Source organism: Ylistrum balloti, unplaced genomic scaffold (assembly GCF_031769215.1).
Source record: "Ylistrum balloti isolate Yb309-2 unplaced genomic scaffold, AGI_CSIRO_Ybal_v1 Utg370218, whole genome shotgun sequence".
Classification (NCBI taxonomy): Eukaryota; Metazoa; Mollusca; class Bivalvia; order Pectinida; family Pectinidae; genus Ylistrum; species Ylistrum balloti.
Window position 1 is genome coordinate 22,452 of NW_026782184.1, and position 22,647 is coordinate 45,098.

The 22,647-nt window shown below is 39.6% G+C and overlaps 1 protein-coding gene across 1 annotated transcript; it reads right to left on the bottom strand.

The window, feature by feature from the left end:
• Nucleotides 1–1,603: 1,603 nt before the first annotated feature.
• Nucleotides 1,604–20,139, bottom strand: LOC132551805 (collagen alpha-1(XII) chain-like). The gene is made up of 10 exons (XM_060215949.1): nucleotides 20,133–20,139; nucleotides 10,096–10,111; nucleotides 9,173–9,793; nucleotides 7,112–7,150; nucleotides 5,887–5,922; nucleotides 5,408–5,619; nucleotides 3,082–3,304; nucleotides 2,741–2,872; nucleotides 2,334–2,360; nucleotides 1,604–1,968 (listed from the first exon to the last, which is right to left on the bottom strand). Exons 3-10 carry the CDS (start codon nucleotides 9,774–9,776, stop codon nucleotides 1,844–1,846), a joined length of 1,398 nt encoding a protein of 465 aa, XP_060071932.1. The 5' UTR covers nucleotides 9,777–9,793; nucleotides 10,096–10,111; nucleotides 20,133–20,139; the 3' UTR covers nucleotides 1,604–1,843.
• Nucleotides 20,140–22,647: the final 2,508 nt, after the last annotated feature.

Genomic DNA, 22,647 nt, shown 5'->3' on the forward strand with positions numbered 1-22,647 from the left:
GTACAACACTTTTGATAACAGTTGTACAACACTGTTGATAGCAGTTGTACAACACTATTGATAACAGTTGTACAACACTTTTGATAGCAGTTGTACAACACTGTTGATAGCAGTTGTACAACACTTTTGATAACAGTTGTACAACACTTTTGATAACAGTTGTACAACACTTTTGATAACAGTTGTACAACACTGTTGATAGCAGTTGTACAACACTATTGATAACAGTTGTACAACACTTTTGATAGCAGTTGTACAACACTGTTGATAGCAGTTGTACAACACTTTTGATAACAGTTGTACAACACTTTTGATAACAGTTGTACAACACTATTGATAGCAGTTGTACAACACTTTTGATAATAGTTGTACAACACTTTTGATAACAGTTGCCCAACACTTTTGATAGGTATTGTGCACCAGTACTGATATAATCATGGTGTGTAACGCTGTTGACAGACGTTGCCCAACACTGTTGATAGATATTGTACACCAGTACTGGTACAATCATGCTGTGTAACATTCTTAATACAGATTTCACGACATTGTTGAGGGAGGTCACACGGTACTTTTTGATATAAAATGCACGACACGTTTGATAGAGGTTACACGACACGTTTAATAGAGGTAACACGACATTTTTGATAGAGGTTACACGACACATTTGATAGAGGTTACACGACACTTTCGATAGAGGTAACACCACACTTTCGATAGAGGTTACACGACACTTTCGATAGAGGTAACACCACACTTTCCATAGAGGTTACACGACACTTTCGATAGAGGTAACACCACACTTTCCATAGAGGTTACACGACACATTTGATAGAGGTTACACGCATTTTTGATAGAGGTTACACGACACATTTGATAGAGGTTACACGACACATTTGATAGAGGTTACACGACACATTTGATAGAGGTAACACCACACTTTCGATAGAGGTTACACGACACTTTTGATAGAGGTTACACGCATTTTTGATAGAGGTTACACGACACATTTGATAGAGGTAACACCACACTTTCGATAGAGGTTACACGACACTTTTGATAGAGGTTACACGCATTTTTGATAGAGGTAACACCACACTTTCCATAGAGGTTACACGCATTTTTGATAGAGGTAACACCACACTTTCCATAGAGGTTACACGATACATTTGATAGAGGTTACACGACACATTTGATAGAGGTAACACCACACTTTCGATAGAGGTTACACGACACTTTTGATAGAGGTTACACGCATTTTTTGATAGAGATTACACGCATTTTTTTATAGAGGTTACACGACACTGATAATATTGGTTACACAATATCTGTGATCAAGAGGAAGCTGCAAGATATTGTTGATAGAGGATACACGTTATCTTTGATAAAGATTGCCCGACAGTGATGACAGAGATTATGTTTAAGTTAACCTGTCCGTAGTTACTGTTTTTTTTTTTGTACAATATTGCTATAAGACACAGCGCAAAAGTAATTTAGAAGAAAAAAAAACCAAAGAAATAAGTATCAAGCTAGTATATTTAATTTGTTATATAAAATATTTTTATACAATTTGTTAGAAACGAAAAAAGCATAATTACAACTTGCGAACACAACGTCTATATAGTAAAAACATTAAAAAACATAATTGATAAAAAATATAGTCAAATACACATATCGTATCGTTCCGTATAAATGAAAGTTAATGATTAATGGGTTAATAATTTTTTGTTAATACATATGCAAAAAAAATTGATGGTTGTTTATGTTTACATTTTTCTGTAAAATCTTTGATCTGATAAAAGTAAGTGGTTATTTCCGCATATAGGGGGTGATAGCATTGGTCATATCAGTTGTCTGTTTCTGCTCTCTTCAGTATGTCGATCAGTTTCATTATCTCCTGTATCCTGGCCTCACTGACTACCTCCTCTTCTACCGACTTAGACTTGTGGTGACCGTCAAGTGTCTTCCCTCCTGTATCATAAAATACAGTGTAACATAGATGTAATACAAAACTTCAAAATAGATACTCAGGTGTTATACATACTACCTAGAGGACGAAAGCAATAGGCAAGTGCCTGCAATGGTAGTAGAGGTTGGGATTCATAATTTGAAATGTCTTTACTGTTTATTTGGTGTCTTATAGTCATAACTATATAAAAGATAGCGACTTTCGGGTTCAGTGTCTCATCATGAAAAAACTTCAATGAGTCAAGTTTCAAAATGAAAACATTTAAACTATTTTGAAACAGCTGATTTTAATTTATCATTTTAGAAATTTCGAAATTTCCTTGCGATTCAAGAATTTATGAATTTTTCTTATTTTCAATAATACTTACTTTTTTGAAGAGCATTTTGAGGCTTCTCTGTCGTAGAAAAAAAATAGAAAATGTTTGAGTTCTACTTTAACAGTAAAATGAAATAAAAATTAATAAAACTTTACCGGGATGAAATGAAATTTTTTTCTAAAATTGTAAAGGAATGCATATACTTTCAATTGCATGTATTTAGTTATTTAATTCCAATCCATCTCCAGTAAGTCACAATTCAATTTTTAATATTAGGGTATTATTCTACAAAAAAAGGTATACCTAAACACAGAACCGATGGCATTTAGAGGCACATCCCTCTTAAACACCTTATCTGTCGGCACCACTGCTCTGCTCGACATATATAAATACTTTTAGCAGAAAGTCGAAAACGATGCAGTAATGTTGAATATTTGTCATTATATAAAAGCATCTACCTTTGCAGACTTTGTAGACCAAGATTTTCTTTATTGTGTTAAGAGCTTTAAGATCGTTTACAGTGAAGACATAGTCAGAGTTGGGATCAGATGCCAAAATATTTAGCTCATCTCTGTTCACGAATCCGACTCCTGAAATTAAAGGTGGTAAACATTGCATAAACACGTGTGTCACATTCTCATAATCAGAGTTCGATATTTTGAAAATGCGTTACTTTTCTTGAATTAAAGCACTGAAGTTACACTTTTTAAAAAATCATGGTGAAAAACAATATTTTCTGAAAGCTTTAATTAAATATCCTGAAATGAAATATTATGAGATCATAAAATAGATATCTTACCAATAGCAAACACGTATATGCCTTTCTTATGAACCTTTTCCGCTTGTATTTTCGTCTTATGTAGGTTAGTAGAATTACCATCGGTGATAATGATAGCAATCTGTGCTGCATCTTCCCGAGCCCCATTCTGAAGTTCAAATCCTTCGCCCATGAGCAGGTCTAGAGCCTTGTCTATGTAGGTGTCTCCTCCACGCCAATTTATTTTATCTACCTCTTCATGTAACTAGATATTGGTTAAGAAATGATGTTTAGTTTTAAGCCTCTCTCACATTATCAGGCTATAGCAGACAATTAGATTTACATGTTAAACACAAAATGTTAACTATACCTCATGACTTGCTGGTCAACTGGTTCACTCGTATAGCTAATATCACCACTGATTACCTTACTTCATCCTTGCTGGTCAACTAGTTCACCAGTATAGCTAATATCACCACTGATTACCTTACTTCATCCTTGCTGGTCAACTAGTTCACCAGTATAGCTAATATCACCACTGATTACCTTACTTCATCCTTGCTGGTCAACTAGTTCACCAGTATAGCTAATATCACCACTGATTACCTTACTTCATCCTTGCTGGTCAACTAGTTCACCAGTATAGCTAATATCACCACTGATTACCTTACTTCATCCTTGCTGGTCATACTAGTGACACCAGTGTTATAGCTAATATCACCACTGATTACCTTACTTCATCCTTGCTGGTCAACTAGTTCACCAGTATAGCTAATATCACCACTGATTACCTTACTTCATCCTTGCTGGTCAACTAGTTCACCGGGAAGTGTTATAGCTAATATCTAGTGACCACTGATTACCTTACTTCATCCTTGCTGGTAGATATCTAGTGACACCAGTGTTATAGCTGATAGATATCACCGGGAAGTGTGATTACCTTACTAGTGACAGTCGTGTTATTTACTGACTGATAGATATCAATAGAAACATCAATAGAAATAACTCAAGAGATAGAAAATTATAATTTCTAATAGGGACGGGAAGTGTTGTTTACTGACTGATAGATATCTAGTGACAGGCGGGAAGTGTTAGTTACTGACGTATATATATCTAGTGACAGGCGGGAAGTGTTATTTACTGACTGATATATATCTAGTGACAGGCGGGAAGTGTTATTTACTGACTGATAGATATCTAGTGACAGGCGGGAAGTGTTAATTACTGACTGATAGATATCTAGTGACAGGCGGGAAGTGTTATCTACTGACTGATAGATATCTAGTGACAGGCGGGAAGTGTTATCTACTGACGTATAGATATCTAGTGACAGACGGGAAGTATTATCTACTGACGTATAGATATCTAGTGACAGGCGGGAAGTGTTATCGCCTGACGTATAGATATCTAGTGACAGGCGGGAAGTGTTATTTACTGACTGATATATATCTAGTGACAGGCGGGAAGTGTTATCTACTGACTGATAGATATCTAGTGACAGGCGGGAAGTGTTATCGCCTGACGTATAGATATCTAGTGACAGGCGGGAAGTGTTATTTACTGATTGATAGATATCTAGTGTCAGGCGGGAAGTGTTATCTACTGACTGATATATATCTAGTGACAGGCGGGAAGTGTTATCTACTGACTGATAGATATCTAGTGACAGGCGGGAAGTGTTATCTACTGACTGATAGATATCTAGTGACAGGCGTATAGATATCTAGTGACAGACGGGAAGTATTATCTACTGACGTATAGATATCTAGTGACAGGCGGGAAGTGTTATTTACTGATTGATAGATATCTAGTGACAGGCGGGAAGTGTTATCTACTGACTGATAGATATCTAGTGACAGGCGGGAAGTGTTATCTACTGACGTATAGATATCTAGTGACAGACGGGAAGTGTTATTTACTGATTGATAGATATCTAGTGTCAGGCGGGAAGTGTTATTTACTGACTTGATTACCCTTCTTTCACTTTGCTGGTAAACTGATTTACCTGTATAAACCCGGTAAAGTGTTAGCCGCAATAGCTCGTTTGGTTGAATTTCAGACTAGTAAGCAAGAAGATTCCTTAAAAAGGCATTGAAATAATTAATGATCTCAGTAACAATGGCGTACATCTACTAACTCTGAATGAAAGCTTCGTGCTACTTTCACAACTATCAATGTAACCACTAGAAACTCGAGAACGAGTTCTTTTCCGGAAAGGATTATATAACCCTGGTAAAATACTAGCCGCAATATACCGCTTGGCTAGAGAACTCTTTAGCTCGATCGGTTGATCATCAGACTAGTAAATCAGAGGTCACGAGTTCGAATCCTAGCTGAAAACAATTTATATCACTGCCGGTATACTTACCTCATCCTTGGTGGTGAACTTGTCTAGTTGAAAGCGCATGTTGGCTTCGCTGCTGAAGGTTATGAGCCCAACACGTGTCAAATCATTGCTAACGTCCAGGTAGTCGATGACCGCCTTTACAAAAGACAACTCCAGTTTGAAGTTCTCGGTAGTATGGATACTGCTTGACTCGTCGAGCAAGAAGATCACATCGGCTTTCTTACCCTGACATACTGATGAAAACAAATTTCATTTGATATGAACAGTAAATACTTCGACATTGCACCTGAAAGACTAGGGAGAGAAACTGAGATGTAAACTTATCCAAGTAAATTTCATGTTTAGGACGTAGGATTTATACCTTTTTTTTTTTTTTTTTTAGAAAACCAGTTTTGTATTGACAGAAAAAAAGTATTTGATACTTGTCTAAACAAAGAAAACGAAGTACAATTTTTATCAATCATTAAGCGGTGGATAAGAAAAGAATTTTGGTTATTTACCTTCCTTTGGATCCTCTGCTTGGGGTATTTCTGGTGCTGGAAAAAATATGCAATGCAAAATAGGAATTAATCAATACCTCTTGTAGATTAAACATCATACCATTTATTTCAACATCAATAGAAATAACTCAAGAGATAGAAAATTATAATTTCTAATAGGGACGGGAAGTGTTGTTTACTGACTGATAGATATCTAGTGACAGGCGGGAAGTGTTGTTTACTGACTGATAGATATCTAGTGACAGGCGGGAAGTGTTGTTTACTGACTGATAGATATCTAGTGACAGGCGGGAAGTGTTGTTTACTGACTGATAGATATCTAGTGACAGGCGGGAAGTGTTAGTTACTGACTGATAGATATCTAGTGACAGGCGGGAAGTGTTGTTTACTGACTGATAGATATCTAGTGACAGGCGGGAAGTGTTAGTTACTGACTGATAGATATCTAGTGACAGGCGGGAAGTGTTAGTTACTGACTGATAGATATCTAGTGACAGGCGGGAAGTGTTATTTACTGACTGATAGATATCTAGTGACAGGCGGGAAGTGTTAATTACTGACTGATAGATATCTAGTGACAGGCGGGAAGTGTTATTTACTGACTGATAGATATCTAGTGACAGGCGGGAAGTGTTATCTACTGACTGATAGATATCTAGTGACAGGCGGGAAGTGTTATTTACTGACTGATAGATATCTAGTGACAGGCGGGAAGTGTTATATACTGACTGACGGATATCTAGTGACAGGCGGGAAGATATCTAGTGACAGGCGGGAAGTGTTAATTACTGAGTAGTTATCGGGAAGTGCTGACTGATAGATATCTAGTGTTATCTACTGACTGATAGATACTAGTGACAGGCGGGAAGTATAGATATCTAGTGACAGGCGGGAAGTGTTAAAGTGTCTAGTGACAGGCTGTTACTGATAGATATCTAGTGACAGGCGGGAAGTGTTATCTACTGACGTATAGATATCTAGTGACAGGCGGGAAGTGTTATCTACTGACTGATAGATATCTAGTGACAGGCGGGAAGTGTTATGTACTGACGTATAGATATCTAGTGACAGGCGGGAAGTGTTATCTACTAATTTGTAGGTATCAAGTGTCGTAAATGAGTGTTGTTTACTGAATTGTTCCTTCTGTTACCTATTTTAAGGAGCTTAATAATGGCAAGTGCTACTTTATGATGTTTAGGTTGACTGGAATGTAAGGTTAACTTACCTGGACCTGGAATGGGTGTGGGATTCGGTGCTTTGACAGCTAGAAAGAAAAGAACAATGTATTGATAAACATTTACATGAATTAACATTTCTTTTTAAAGTTTTTTTTTCTGTGTAGTTGTTATTACCCTTTGTGAAGTTAGATACATTAATATTTTAACTACAGGTGGGAGCTTTGTTATTCGGATACAGTTAATGCATTTCATCTTTGGTATACATCCAATTTTGTTAGAGGTTATGAACAATGTATTCTCTAAAGACATTGATTGTCATACGGAGCCCGGGAAGGGACATTAGGAAAAACATGTTAATCCTTGGCCTCGGTTTATTGATCCGTGGCCTCGTATCAGTAATCCGTGACCTCAGTTTAAGTAATCAGTTTAATACAGCCTTTATTAAACAATTATATAGTTTATAAATACGTAAAGAATATGCACTGGCTGTTTTATTTAACTGAAATAATGATTTACTCTATGGATTTGGCAGTGATCGCCCTCAAGTTTTCAACACGACACGTTTTTAAAATATCAAAGGAAGATAAATATCAGTAAAGATGGACGTCATTTGTAGCTTCCATGGCAACAGGTTTGCGGCTTCGCCCCATGATCTAAACTAGTGAGATGTAAACTGTTAACTGGTAATTTTTTTATTATAAAGGAGCATGATTTTACAGTAAAACAGTCTATAGAAATTACTGATCAATTTACGTAATGTGTACCAACTTCCGAAAAAGGGGAGATAACCGAACTACCTACGCATGTTGAAATATCTATCCTGTAGTTTAAGAGGGATAGCAGGTACATTTCTGCGTGCCCAATGGAGCATAGCTTTCAGAAGAGGGGAGATAACCAAATCTGATATAGATTATGCACATGGATCATTAATTGCTAGCAAGTTTCGTTAAAATCCATAAAGTAGTTGAAATTAGGAGGAGTAGCCGGTACATCCACGGGAATCGGGCGTTCTATGTGTGAAATAAAGCTATCATAGTGTAATTAAATAGCAGGATTTCTTTTGTTCCACATGTATATAGAAATCCTGCCATTCAAGGAGTATAACAGCAACATTTCACACAGAGAACATCCTACTGTGGACCAAATGATTTCAGTATATCCCATCCCCACCTCATGGGTATAATAATTTTGTTTCCACTGAGGTTAATTCTTTCCATTTAAGTGAAATTATATACAATTTAAACACGTATGTATATCTATGGTGTAAAATGTATTCCACTTCAGTGAAATAAATTTAAAATGTATTGTACCTTATTGTTAAATCTATCAAATGTTAAAAATTGCTTGCCATATTAATGGCACAATACACAGTCAGCTTGTTCCTTGCATTTGAAACTCCAATAGTCTCAATCAGGTGAAACATGATCCAGCCGATTTGTTTTCAGTAGATGAAGGAATACATATATGTCTAAATCTATGACGTGAGATGACGTGCCTGCTCCGTGTGATTAACACTTCACCAATGCAATGAAGTTTGTGGGATACGAACAGCAAGAAAAATCTAAAATGACACATAACTACTAATTATCTTATTTTTTGTTCTTATTCCATGCATATTGATACTAGCTACTGTGCTTCATGCAAGAAATATGCTGGAAAATAGAGAAAATACAGGTATAATCAACATCAACATAAGGTAATAAACTAGTACAATAAATTATAAACTTTTATAGAAATATCAACACAACTGTAGCAAGATGCAAACAAATCAATTCAAAGGCACTTTTCTTTCTGGTAAACTATTAGATTTGGTTGCATAATCTGATTACTAGTAACCGAATTACTAAAACAAGGCCACGAATTACTAAACCGCGGCCACGGATTACTAAACCGAGACTACGAATTACTAAACCGAGGCCAAGGATAACTAAACCGAGGCCTCGGATTTAAGGAAAATGACAAAAAAACTTCCGGGGCTCCGTATGGTCAATTGTATCGTCATTTGTTTTATTTAAGTATAGTATACATGGCACTAATGACTTTTTATGTGTTGACGGGCAGTTAAGAATGTAATAATAATAAAGTATAGTATATGATACATAACGTACGGTGACAAGCACTGTTGGCCAGCTCCTTTTTTACTTTTTCTGTTTTCAACTCTTCGAAGTTTTTAACTTTGAACATATACGTGCTGCTAGGAGCATTAGCTATTCCGCTGAGTTCTGCATCATCCACTTTCGATCCGATTCCAACAGCAAACAGAAATATTCCGTTGTCCTTCGCTGCCTTCGCTTCTTTTTGTGTTTCAGCCTTGGCCGTTTTTGCAGTAAAGGTACCATCACTTCCGGGATTTGTTGTACCGTCAGTCATGATTATTCCTACGTGAACTGCGTCATTACGAGCACCATTATCCGGGCCAAATAAGTTCTCATTCATGTACCGTATGCCTGCGTACGTTTTAGTGGCAAGTCCCGCCTTGTACCTAATCTTTTCCAAATTATCGATGACAGTCGCTTGGTCAGCACTGTCGCTGAACTTAAACTCTTCTTTAACACCATCGCTAAATGAGACAGCAGCAAACAGAGCATCTTTCGGGCCAACTTCAAAACGTTTCACTAATTCTTCCATGAATTTTTTCATGATTTTGAAATCTTTTTCGGGTATGCTACTTGATGAGTCGACAACGAAGGCGATGTCTACGTAACATTTCATCTGACTATCATCATACCCTACAATATAAACAAACCGTATCAACGGCACATTTTAGTATGTGTAACGTTTACACTTCATTTCCATGTCAGCTCAATATCACTTTTGTCTGCCGTGTGCGATAATCACATCTTGATACATTAATAAAAAATAATATGTTTTTTAAAGTGGATTATATCTTATCCAAGACATCTTTAACAGTACGAGAAGTATGTATACACATTTCATTGAATTTGGTTAAAAATATAAAAATTACTGATAAAAAAACTAGAAATAGTTATTTCAATTTGTTCTTACATGAGACGTTAGAAGGCATACTTACCAACCGCTAAATGGATCTGCAATTAACGTAAAAGGGATCTGAATCAAACCATATAAACAAGCTATATAAATTATGGACAATTCATCGTGCCCACCTATGAATTTTTAATCATTGAAATGAAAATTTAGTCAGATTATAAAGTATTTAATGAGTCATCATCACCACGAAAGCTTCAACGAATAACTACACATGGAAACGGGATAATACAGAATTCTCTGTGACGCAGAGATATTTTGTCAAAATGACAAAGATTGCAAGCACTTTGTTTCAATATGTTCAAAAACATCTTTTATCTTTCACGCATTCTCTAATGATCGGTAAGCAGGTTTAAGTTAGACACGCAGTCTTCTGGAGCATTCAAAGATTAATGGACAAATGAGATCACCCTACAAGGCTACAGAAGAAAACGTCGTACACCGTAAGTTGAAAATGGTATTGTAACCGCAGAATGCTTTAAGTTTATGTAGAGAGAATGCGGAAATATACATTTATAGAATATAATTTACAAACAAAACGTCTATATGAGTTAGAATACATTCCACACTATAGCACATTGTATCAAACAAACGTCTATATGAATTATAATACATTCCACACTATAGCGCATTGTATCAAACAAACGTCTATATGAGTTAGAATACTTTCCACAATATAGCACATTGTATCAAACAAACGTCTATATGAACTATAATACATTCCACACTATAGCACATTGTATCAAACAAACGTCTATATGAGTTAGAATACATTCCACAATATAGCACATTGTATCAAACAAACGTCTATATGAACTATAATACATTACACACTACAGCAGATCGTGTCTAACAAAACGTCTATTTGAATTATAATACATTCCACACTACAGCAGATCGTGTCTAACAAAACGTCTATTTGAATTATAATACATTCCACACTACAGCAGATCGTGTCAAACAAAACGTCTATTTGAATTATAAAACATTCCACACTACGGCATACCATGTCAAACAAACGTCTGTATGGGTTAAAATACATTCCACACCACAGCAGATCGTGTCAAACAAAATGTCTATTTGAATTATAAAACATTCCACACTACAGCACATCGTGTCAAACAAAACGTCTATATGAATTATAATACATTCCACACCACAGCAGATTGTGTTAGTGTGTGGTGATGTGTAAAGATGTATGGTGGCGTGTTGGTGTGTAAGGGGTGTGTTGGCACGTGGGATAGTGTAAGGATTGATGGTGGCGAGTGGGAGTGTAAGTTGGTGTGTTGGTGCGTTGTGGTGTGTAAGTATGTATGGTGGCGTGTGGGTGTATGAGGTGGTGTATTGGTGCGTGGGATGTGTGAGGATGTATGGTGGTGTGTTGGTACATGAGGTGGTGTGTTGGTTCGTGTGGTTGTATAAGGATGTATGATGGTGAGTTTTTGGGTGAGGTTGTTTGTTGTTGCGTGGGAATGTGTAAAGATGTATGGTGTGTGGGTGTGTGAGGTGGTGTGTTGGTGCATGGGAGTGTGTAAGTATGTATGGTGGCGAATGAGTGTGAGGTAGTGTGTTGGTGCGTGTATGTATGGTGGCGTGTGGGTGTGTGAGGTAGTGTGTTGGTGCATGGGAGTGTGTAAGTATGTATGGTGGCGAATGAGTGTGAGGTAGTGTGTTGGTGCGTGTATGTATGGTGGCGTGTGGGTGTGTGAGGTAGTGTGTTGGTGCGTGTATGTATGGTGGCGTGTGGGTGTTTGAGGTAGTTTGTTGGTGCTTGGAGTGTGTAAGTATGTTAGTTGGGGTGTGGTTATGTGAGGTGGTGTGTTGGTACGTGGGATAGTGTAAGAATTGATGGTGGCGTGTGGGTGTGTGATGTGGCGTGTTGGTGCGTGGGGTGTGAAAGGATGTATGGTGGCGTGATGGTGTGTAATCGGTGTGTTGGTATGTCGGGTAGTGTAAGGATTGATGGTGGCGTGTGGGTGTGTGAGGTGGTGTGTTGGTGCGTGGGGTGTGTGAGGATGTATGGTGATGGGTGGGTGTGTGAGGCGGGGTGTTGGTGCGTAGGGTTGTGTAAGGATGTATGATGGTGAGTGGGTTTGTGTGGCGGGGTGTTGGTGCGTGGGGGTGTGTAAGGATGTATGATGGTGAGTGGGTGTGTGAGATAGTGTGTTGGTGCGTAGGGGTGTGTAAGGATGTATGGTGGTGGGTGGGTGTGTGTGGCGGGGTGTTGGTGCGTGAGGGTGTGCAAGGATGTATGATGGTGAGTGGGTGTGTGTGGCGGGGTGTTGGTGCGTGGGGATGTGTAAGGATGTATGATGGTGAGTGGGTGTGTGAGATAGTGTGTTGGTGCGTAGGGGTGTGTAAGGATGTATGGTGGTGGGTGGGTGTGTATGGCCGGGTGTTGGTGCGTAGGGGTGTGTAAGGATGTATGATGATGAGTGGGTGTGTGTGGCGGGGTGTTGGTGCGTGGGGATGTGTAAGGATGTATGATGGTGAGTGGGTGTGTTAGGTGGTGTGTTTGTGCGTGGGAGTGTGTAAGGATTTATGCTGGTGGGTGGGTGTGTAAGGTGGTGTGTTGGTGCGTGGGGTGTGAGGATGTATGGTGGTGGTTGGGTGTGTGAGGTGGTGTTTTGTTTCGTGGGAGTGTGTAAAGATGTATGGTGATTTTTGAGGTTGTGAGTTGGTGTGTTGATTCTCGGAAGGTGAAAGGATGTATGGTTGTGAATGGTTGTGTGAGGCGGGGTGTTGGTGCGTAGTGGTGTGTAAGGATGTATGGTGGTTGGTGGGTTGGTGAGGTAGCTTGTTGGTGCGTTAGAATATGTAAAGATGTATGGTGGTGTGTTGGTGTTTGAAGTATTGTGTTAGTGTGTGGTGATGTGTAAAGATGTATGGTGGCGTGTTGGTGTGCAAGGGGTGTGTTGGCACGTGGGATAGTGTAAGGATTGATGGTGGCGAGTGGGAGTGTAAGTTGGTGTGTTGGTGCGTTGTGGTGTGTAAGTATGTATGGTGGCGTGTGGGTGTATGAGGTGGTGTATTGGTGCGTGGGATGTGTGAGGATGTATGGTGGTGTGTTGGTATATGAGGTGGTGTGTTGGTTCGTGTGGTTGTATAAGGATATATGATGGTGAGTTTTTGAGTGAGGTGGTTTGTTGGTGCGTGGTAGTGTGTAAAGATGTATGGTGTGTGGGTGTGTGAGGTGGTGTGTTGGTGCATAGGAGTGTGTAAGTATGTATGGTGGCGAATGAGTGTGAGGTAGTGTGTTGGTGCGTGTATGTATGGTGGCGTGTGGGTGTGTGAGGTGGTGTGTTGGTGCATGGGAGTGTGTAAGTATGTATGGTGGCGAATGAGTGTGAGGTAGTTGTTGGTGCGTGTATGTATGGTGGCGTGTGGGTGTTTGAGGTAGTGTGTTGGTGCTTGGAGTGTGAAAGGATGTATGGTGGCGTGTGGTTATGTGAGGTGGTGTGTTGGTACGTGGGATAGTGTAAGGATTGATAGTGGCGTGTGGGTGTGTGAGGTGGTGTGTTGGTGCGTGGGAGAGTGTAAGGATGTATGGTGGTGGGTGGGTGTGTGATGTGGCGTGTTGGTGCGTGGGGTGTGAAAGGATGTATGGTGGCGTGTTGGTGTGTAATCGGTGTGTTGGTACGTCGGGTAGTGTAAGGATTGATAGTGGCGTGTGGGTGTTTGAGGTGGTGTGTTGGTGCGTTTGAGTGTGTAAGGATGTATGATGGTGAGTGGGTGTGTGTGGCGGGGTGTTGGTGCGTGGGGGTGTGTAAGGATGTATGATGGTGAGAGGGTGTGTGTGCCGGGTTTTGGTGCATGGGAATGTGTAAAGATGTATGGTGATTTGTGAGGTTGTGAGTTAGTGTGTTTGTTCTCAGGATGTGGAAGTATGTATGGTTGCAAGTGGGTGTGTGAGGCGGGGTGTTGGTGCGTGGGGGTGTGTAAGGATGTATGATGGTGAGTGGGTGTGCGAGATGGTGTGTTGGTGCGTAGGGGTGTGTAAGGATGTATGGTGATGGGTGGGTGTGTGTGGCGGGGTGTTGGTGCGTAGGGGTGTGTAAGGATGTATGATGGTGAGTGGGTGTGTGTAGCTGGGTGTTGGTGCGTAGGGGTGAGTAAGGTTGTATGATGGTGAGTAGGTGTGCGAGATGGTGTGTTGGTGCGTAGGGGTGTGTAAGGATGTATGGTGATGGGTGGGTGTGTGTGGCCGGGTGTTGGTGCGTAGGGGTGTGTAAGGATGTATGATGGTGAGTGGGTGTGTGTGGCGGGGTGTTGTGCGTAGGGATGAGTAAGGATGTATGATGGTGAGTGGGTGTGTTAGGTGGTGTGTTGGTGCGTGGGAGTGTGTAAGGATTTATGCTGGTGGGTGGGTGTGTAAGGTGGTGTGTTGGTGCGTGGGGTGTGTGAAGATGTATGGTGGTGGTTGGGTGTGTGAGGTTGGAGTGTGTAAAGATGCATGGTGATTTGTGAGGTTGTGAGTTGGTGTGTTGATTCTCGGAAGGTGAAAGGATGTATGGTTGTGAATGGTTGTGTGAGGCGGGGTGTTGGTGCGTAGTGGTGTGTAAGGATGTATGTTGGCGAGTTGGGGGTTGTTTGTTGGTGCGTGCTAGTGTGTAAGTATGTATGGTGGTTGGTGGGTTTGTGAGGTAGCTTGTTGGTGCGTTAGAATATGTAAAGATGTATGATGGTGTGTTGGTGTTTGAAGTATTGTGTTAGTGTGTGGTGATGTGTAAGGATTGATAGTGGCGTGTGGGTGTGTGAAGTGGTGGGTTGATGCCTGAAAGTGTGTAAAGATGTATGGTGGCGTGTTGGTGTGTAAGGGGTGTGTTGGCACGTGGGATAGTGTAAGGATTGATGGTGGCGAGTGGGAGTGTGAGGTGGTGTGTTGGTGCGTTGCGGTGTGTAAGTATGTATGGTGGCATGTGGGTGTATAAGGATGTATGATGGTGAGTTTTTGGGTGAGGTTGTTTGTTGTTGCGTGGGAGTGTGTAAAGATGTATGGTGTGTGGGTGTGTGAGGTGGTGTGTTGGTGCATGGGAGTGTGTAAGTATGTATGGTGGCGAATGAGTGTGAGGTAGTGTGTTGGTGCGTGTATGTATGGTGGCGTGTGGGTGTGTGAGGTAGTGTGTTGGTGCATGGGAGTGTGTAAGTATGTATGGTGGCGAATGAGTGTGAGGTAGTGTGTTGGTGCGTGTATGTATGGTGGCGTGTGGGTGTTTGATGTAGTGTGTTGGCGCTTGGAGTGTGTAAGTATGTATGGTGGCGTGTGGTTATGTGAGGTGGTGTGTTGGTACGTGGGATAGTGTAAGGACTGATGGTGGCGTGTGGGTGTGTGAGGTGATGTGTTGGTGCGTGGGAGTGTGTAAAGATGTATGGTGATTTGTGAGGTTGTGAGTTGGTGTGTTTGTTCTCAGGATGTGAAAGTATGTATGTTTGCAAGTGGTTGTATGAGGCGCGGTGTTGGTGCGTAGGGGTGTGTGAGGATGTATGATGGTAAGTGTGTGTGTGTGACAGGGTGTTGGTGCGTAGGGGCGTGTGAGGATGTATGATGGTGAGTGGGTGTGTGTGGCGGGGTGTTGGTGCGTAGGGGTGTGTGAGGATGTATGATGGTGAGTGGGTGTGTGAGGCGGAGTGTTGGTGCGTAGGGGTGTGTGAGGATGTATGATGGTAAGTGGGTGTTTGGCGGGGTGTTGGTGCGTAGGGGTGTGTAAGGATGTATGATGGTGAGTGGGTGTGTGTGACGGGGGTGTTGGTGCGTGGGGGTGTGTAAGGATGTATGATGGTGAGTGTGTGTGGCAGGGTGTTGGTGAGTGGGTGTGTATGGCGGGGTGTTGGTGCGTGGGGATGTGTAAGGATGTATGATGGTGAGTGGGTGTGTGTGGCGGGGTGTTGGTGAGTGGGTGTGTGTGGTGGGGTGTTGGTGAGTGGGTGTGTGGGGCGGGGTGTTGGTGCGTGGGGGAGGGGGATAGGGTAAGCCTTCATTTGATTTATATGCTTTTGTTACCATACAGATATTTTTTTCGATTGACACGCAGGCTAAGAGATAGATGGATCTATAGTGCCAATACCGATATTTTTTTCATTACGAAATGTCTTTGGCACATCAAAGCAAATTTTAAACATATCGATAACAGTAAATGTAGGAATAGGTGTTATATGAAGATAACAAATAGCCGAATGTTTTAGTTTTTGTGTTTTATAGTCCTCTGCTATCATACACTGTCGCCTTTTCACTATTAGTCATTATCATTATAAAGTATACGAGGTTTAAAGAAACCACCCGCTGCTAAAATATCAAATGCACATACTTCAGAATGTGACGGCTTAAAGTGAAGGACTTCTTATTACAATCAAAAATAAAATATTGAAAAAATACGACCGTTTTACATGTACGTATTTCAGTAAACAGTGATATAAGTGATAAATCGGTATGAGTTTTCATTCGTCACAAGATAGAAGACAAATTAAATGTCAGTTTTGGAACGGTTTGTGTGATGTTGAAATGTTTATGAAAATGTTTTAGGTCTAATCCGCCTACATATGTTCATATGCCTGAACGATTTTTAAGAAATATGACGACTGTTTAGGAAGAATTTCCTTTCTCCACTCTAATATTTTGGGGTTTTTTTGTAAGATGTTTGATTTCCGCCGGGATAAAATGAACATAACGTCATTTTAAGCTATAAGTGGAGTTGAATGGAAAGTTGATATTTTTTCCAAACCGTAACAATCTTAACACGAATACGATAGTGAAACACTCAAGAGTATCCAAAAGTTCTTAAATTACAAAATACTTGACAAGAAAATACCCACAGGTCAACAGAATCATAATTCAGACTCAAATTAAGTAAACCTAGGGTGAAATAAGAGCAGAAGAAAGATTTACACGGAGACTCCTAAAAATACAAGGAGTATTAGACCAGGCGTTCCGGAAGGGTAAACGTATTTTGCTTCATCGACGACACCCGACTTGGTCAATCCAAGTAAGCAATGTAAAAGCCTCAAATGAGACCAAGGGATACACTAACGGACCCATCTGTCAAACTGGCGAGCATCAAATACGTCAAGCTTCAAAACGCACAAAGAAATGTGTTATTTCTCAACGGGATTGTCACGTCGTATGTATATATTTGTTGTTTGTGAACGTTCGGTGTTTTCGTTGTTCCTGTGAGGCCACCTATCGTGTGTGTGACCAGGTGAGTGGGAATTCATGGCAGTCGCGTGAATTCCCAAGCCGTTGTTTACGGGTTATTTACCCGATTTGTATCTGCAATAGCGGATGTGTAACATGTTCATGCACAGATTACAGACTTTGGTAAGTCTATCTTTATAATAATTTTCCCTATGTTTTACTGTTTTGTTTACCCGTTTCTTATTAAATATCTTTTGCCTAGGTCGTGCGGCCCAGCCATGCGTAACATTGTTATTATGATGTGTCATGCTAAATTAGGGCGGGTATTCTTAAATATTTTGTTGCCATCAGCTAGTTATATCCTTATTGTAGCTAGATCTGTGTATTGAGGCAGTTATCATGACTTTGTATATATTTTATTGACATTTCGGACATTTCACATTAGAAAAAGTATGGAAGTCGTGAGATACCGTAAAATGTTTTGTGCATTGATTACAAGATAGTTGTAAGGTCTTTCTGAGCCCGCACGAAATAGAACGTGAAATTATTACTTTCATTACTCTTTATACTGTGTAATGTAACGAATTATAGTAATTTAGCGGTTTTCTATGGAAATTTTTTGTTTTTACTTTCTTTGATTTTATTTACATTGTTTTGTAAGTAGAATTTCATCGGAACCCTGAACTTATGTTATTGTAAACTAGAATGATACTTTAAGATGTTTCTAATATTGAGCAATAAAATCACAATTTTTTCCTAACTGAAATGCTATGTAAACACATCTTTATTATAGTGTTGTTCAAAAATTAGCTTATAACATAGTTTTTAATTTTTTTATAACTTATCTTTTTTTTTATTCAGTACAATGTACAATCGATACATGAATAAAATAAACATACTCTTACAGACACGCCCACAAGAACACACTTATATATTCAGACTGAGACTTTACATATACAAATATATACACATCAGTATTTACGCTCCTTCACACATATGTACATGCATGCATATACATTTGTAGACATATGTATCGTAGAAGCATTTAAATATACACCAATATATACATACAAACAGTATACGACATACACATTATATACTCATTTACATTCTTACTCATGTGCACTAACTTACTTAAACATGCGCTCAAACTTATGTTATTATGCATGCTACAAACTGACATGCACGCATAAATATACATACACTATATATACATAAGCATATATACGAGTATATACATGTTTATATACTAACAAACAGACCTTACTTATTTCTATGGAAATTGCTAGTATTTGAATTTTAATTGATTATATCTTAAGTTGTATGCAAGTGTTGTATGTAAGTTTTAGTTTTCGTTATTATTATTCTTTAAGCTCCATGTGACGGTCACAACAAACTTCAGTTACCTCAGCCAGGGTCACTTACTAGTAAGTGACGGCACCAGGAGTTTTTGACAGTAAGATCAGCCAACTCACTAGAACGCCAGGACAGGCCTTGAGGACATTACAAGCCATGTTCATCTCGATTGCTATCAAGTGACGGCACTAGGACCTTGGACATTAAGGCCTGACAACTATCTGGAACACCAGGACAGGTCTTGAGGTGGACATCGCAAGCTTAGCAAATAGAGAGTCTGCGCTGTTGGGTACAGTTCAAGTATGGATACTGCTATCATGGGAAGCACAGCAGCGTGTGTCAAACGATATGAGTGACATACTCTCTTGCTTGACACATGCAGTGTCAGATTACTACTGATCACTCAGCCTTGGTGGAACTACGTGTTCTTGGACGTTTTTCGCTGTGGAACCAATGACTGTGTTCGTCCGCGGATTGGAACTTTGTTGTATGATTGTGAGAGACAAACCTAGTGATTTCCAGTCCAGCAGAGACTGTTATCATCATAGTGTATTGCATTATTTGGATGAGTGTGTGTGTGTGTTTTGCTTGTGTTGTACATAAATTGTCGCTTGAATATTTGCATCGTTTCCATTTTCCTGATAACTACTCAAGAGCTTGTCCTACGTTACAGAGATCACCGTTACGACCGTGAAACTATTTCATCAATCTGCATCTTTGGAAACCCTGTACTACGAGCGTGTACCTCAGCTGAAGACTTCTTGCACAGTGTTACTTCTTGATAGTGTATTTTTCAGTAATAGTGTTGTATAAAGCAACGCCACTTTAATTAAAGTTTTCTCAGAGAGGAAAAATGTTTTTTTTATTGTTAACAATTTTCTGATTGTAGACTAAACCGCAGTCTTGATTTTAACATTTCTTTCGATCATTTCGGATTTTTTTCAGCCGTTTCTTAATCTTAGATTTTATGCCCTTAGCATCACTGACGAGTCCTAGAGGGACGAAACAACTGTATGGTGAGGTTTAGTTCATTGTTTGGCCCTAATGTATCTAACTCTAAATCTATATTAAAAGCTGTGTGTTTTTTCTTCAAAATTTTTCGACGCAACATATTTGTTATATAAAGTATACAGTAGTACAATAGAATTAACGAACGCTTTCCAGAAAAAAAAATGTGTTAGGTGTTTCTGAAACCATTCATTATCATCACATTAGAATCATTGTGTATGTGTGATGACTATACACTGCTAATAGGCACCAAGTCAGTTACACCATATCTTGCAAGAAAGTAAAACAAAGACGATTTTTAAATTTTAAACGAGATATTTGGGAAGAAAAGTTTTAGAATTTCCATTTCATCTTGCTAGAGATTGGTAAAATGCAACATTCTAAGACTCGTTTCTTATTCAGGATCTTCTACTTGTGAAATGTTAAGATGCAAGTTTTAGAATACTGATCCGATCAGACGCATTACCCTATTTAAGTAAAATAGTATTTTAATCGATTGCATAAAGAAATGAGCCAGTTTAATAAAATGAAAATCAAGTGTAATTTAAATGTAATGAACTTTTACTTACCAGAAAGGCCAAAAGAACCCCGCGCAGCATTTTCATCCTGTCGTGTTACTCACCCGATGAAATAAGCCAATACGACTACTGTGTGTATCCTTTTATAGTTACCACGTCCCTGCTTTCCTATAATGAACCAGGGAAGTTTTCGAGACCTCCATAGTCAACATGACGTAACCTAATCCCAGGCCTACCTGTATGTATATCAGAGACATAAATCTCTTATTCTCTACAAAAGCTGCACATCTTCCAATTTTGTGCAGCCACATGTCACGTATCTTTTTCTGATACCCCTGGTGGGTGTGATATAATGCTTGCATCTCCTTTACATATCCTGTTAAATCGTGCTGAATGAAGCCTGAGTTTTTCGTTCCTCATTAGCATGCGTAATGGTTACCGCGCATCGTAATAAACTTAGAAATCCTACCTGGACTGAGAAAGACTTAAACGGTGGACGGTTACCTCACGGAACAAGTTCATATCTTATTACATTTTAAAGATGATTTATCCCTTGTTCTTATTTCAAGACACTTTTATGATCGGGGAAAAAGTATCCGGGTACTTTTATGATAGGGGATACAAATATGCTACGTCACCGGCATGTTCTGAGGTTTTATGTTAAATTAGGCTCTGGTCATTTAATTCCATAAGGGTTTGACTGTGTTTCCATATGAGAGCATGTTACAAAATAAACATTTACCACACACTACCTGGTTATCTGTCAAACAACGATTTGTCGAGAAGTAGTCTGTTTTTTGGTTAAATGAATGTAATCTTACTTATTCTAATACACTCATAGAACTGACATACGGACAAGACACGGGAAATTTCCTTCCTAATCGACGAGTTAATATTTGCATGCTTGCTTCACATAGTTCATACAATATATTAACGTTTTTGATAATATCATCGACGGTCAATTTAATTCACTGGTGCATAAACTTTAACAATTGATATAAAGCAGAACTTGTTTTCCTTTTAACTTTAACAGTGATATTGTATAATATCAAACTAATAACAGGATGTATGATGCTATCGTCGACGTCCATTCTGGAATGACTTTAATTCTATATATTTTATCACCATGCAAACATGTTTCATCGTCTATCACTTAGAAGATATTCATTATGCCTTATGTTAAACTTGTTACAGATACAATGCTCATTTTTATTCTCCCGTTTTAAGTTTGGCCATGGATTTTGAAAAGGTTGTCTAGCGATTGCTATCCATATCAGCAGGGTATTTCCTTTTGATTTTACATTTTCACGTGTATCATACACGCTATGCTACGGAATCAAGATAGTGACCTTACCAACCCATATCCAAATGCCTCACATCCACATATTACCATCATTGGAGTGTGTGACGTCGCTTTTCTTTTCTTACCATCTCTATATCTTTCATCAACATATTCTGTGTATTACGGCATGAACTGAGTGATTGAAGTGAGAGTGGATAAGGACAGCGTGGATTGAGTGATTGAAGTGAAAGTGGATAAGGACAGCGCGGATTGAGTGATTGAAGTGAAAGTGGATAAGGACAGCGCGGATTGAGTGATTGAAGTGAAAGTGGATAAGGACAGCGTGGATTGAGTGATTGAAGTGAAAGTGGATAAGGACAGCGCGGATTGAGTGATTGAAGTGAAAGTGGATAAGGACAGCGTGGATTGAGTGATTGAAGTGAAAGTGGATAAGGACAGCGCGGATTGAGTGATTGAAGTGAAAGTGGATAAGGACAGCGCGGATTGAGTGATTGAAGTGAAAGTGGATAAGGACCGCGCGGATTGAGTGATTGAAGTGAAAGTGGATAAGGACAGCGCGGATTGAGTGATTGAAGTGAAAGTGGATAAGGACAGCGCGGATTGAGTGATTGAAGTGAAAGTGGATAAGGACAGCGCGGATTGAGTGATTGAAGTGAAAGTGGATAAGGACAGCGCGGATTGAGTGATTGAAGTGAAAGTGGATAAGGACAGCGCGGATTGAGTGATTGAAGTGAAAGTGGATAAGGACAGCGCGGATTGAGTGGTTGAAGTGACAGTGGATAAGGACAGCGCGGATTGAGTGATTGAAGTGAAAGTGGATAAGGACAGCGCGGATTGAGTGATTGAAGTGAAAGTGGATAAGGACAGCGCGGATTGAGTGATTGAAGTGAAAGTGGATAAGGACAGCGCGGATTGAGTGGTTGAAGTGACAGTGGATAAGGACAGCGCGGATTGAGTGATTGAAGTGAAAGTAGATAGGGACAGCGCGGATTGAGTGGTTGAAGTGAAAGTGGATAAGGACAGCGCGGACTGGCTGTATAGACTTTAATATAGTGTAAGTGTGGTTATGAGTGAGGGAGTGAAGTGTGCTGAATTAGGGTAGGAGATATATCTTGTTATGTGTATATAGTGTAATAAACTTGTATATATTATATTTTGGTTGTTTTAGCCATTCTTTGCGAGTCGCGCTCGTCCAGGTTACAAATTTTGGTGGCAGCGGTGGGATAAGGCGACTTTGCATTGTTTGGTATACTGAAATGACTA

What these genes read in the sequence shown, in the direction of transcription:
- LOC132551805 (XM_060215949.1), bottom strand. Translation starts at nt 9,776, where the DNA reads ATGAAATGTTACGTAGACATCGCCTTCGTTGTCGACTCATCAAGTAGC. An exon ending in GGCCAACAGTGCTTGTCACC is followed by an intron (nt 7,151 to 9,172) that starts GTACGTTATGTA and finishes TTTTCTTTCTAG; the next exon opens with CTGTCAAAGCACCGAATCCC. An exon ending in AGTTCACCACCAAGGATGAG is followed by an intron (nt 3,305 to 5,407) that starts GTAAGTATACCG and finishes ACCAATATCTAG; the next exon opens with TTACATGAAGAGGTAGATAA.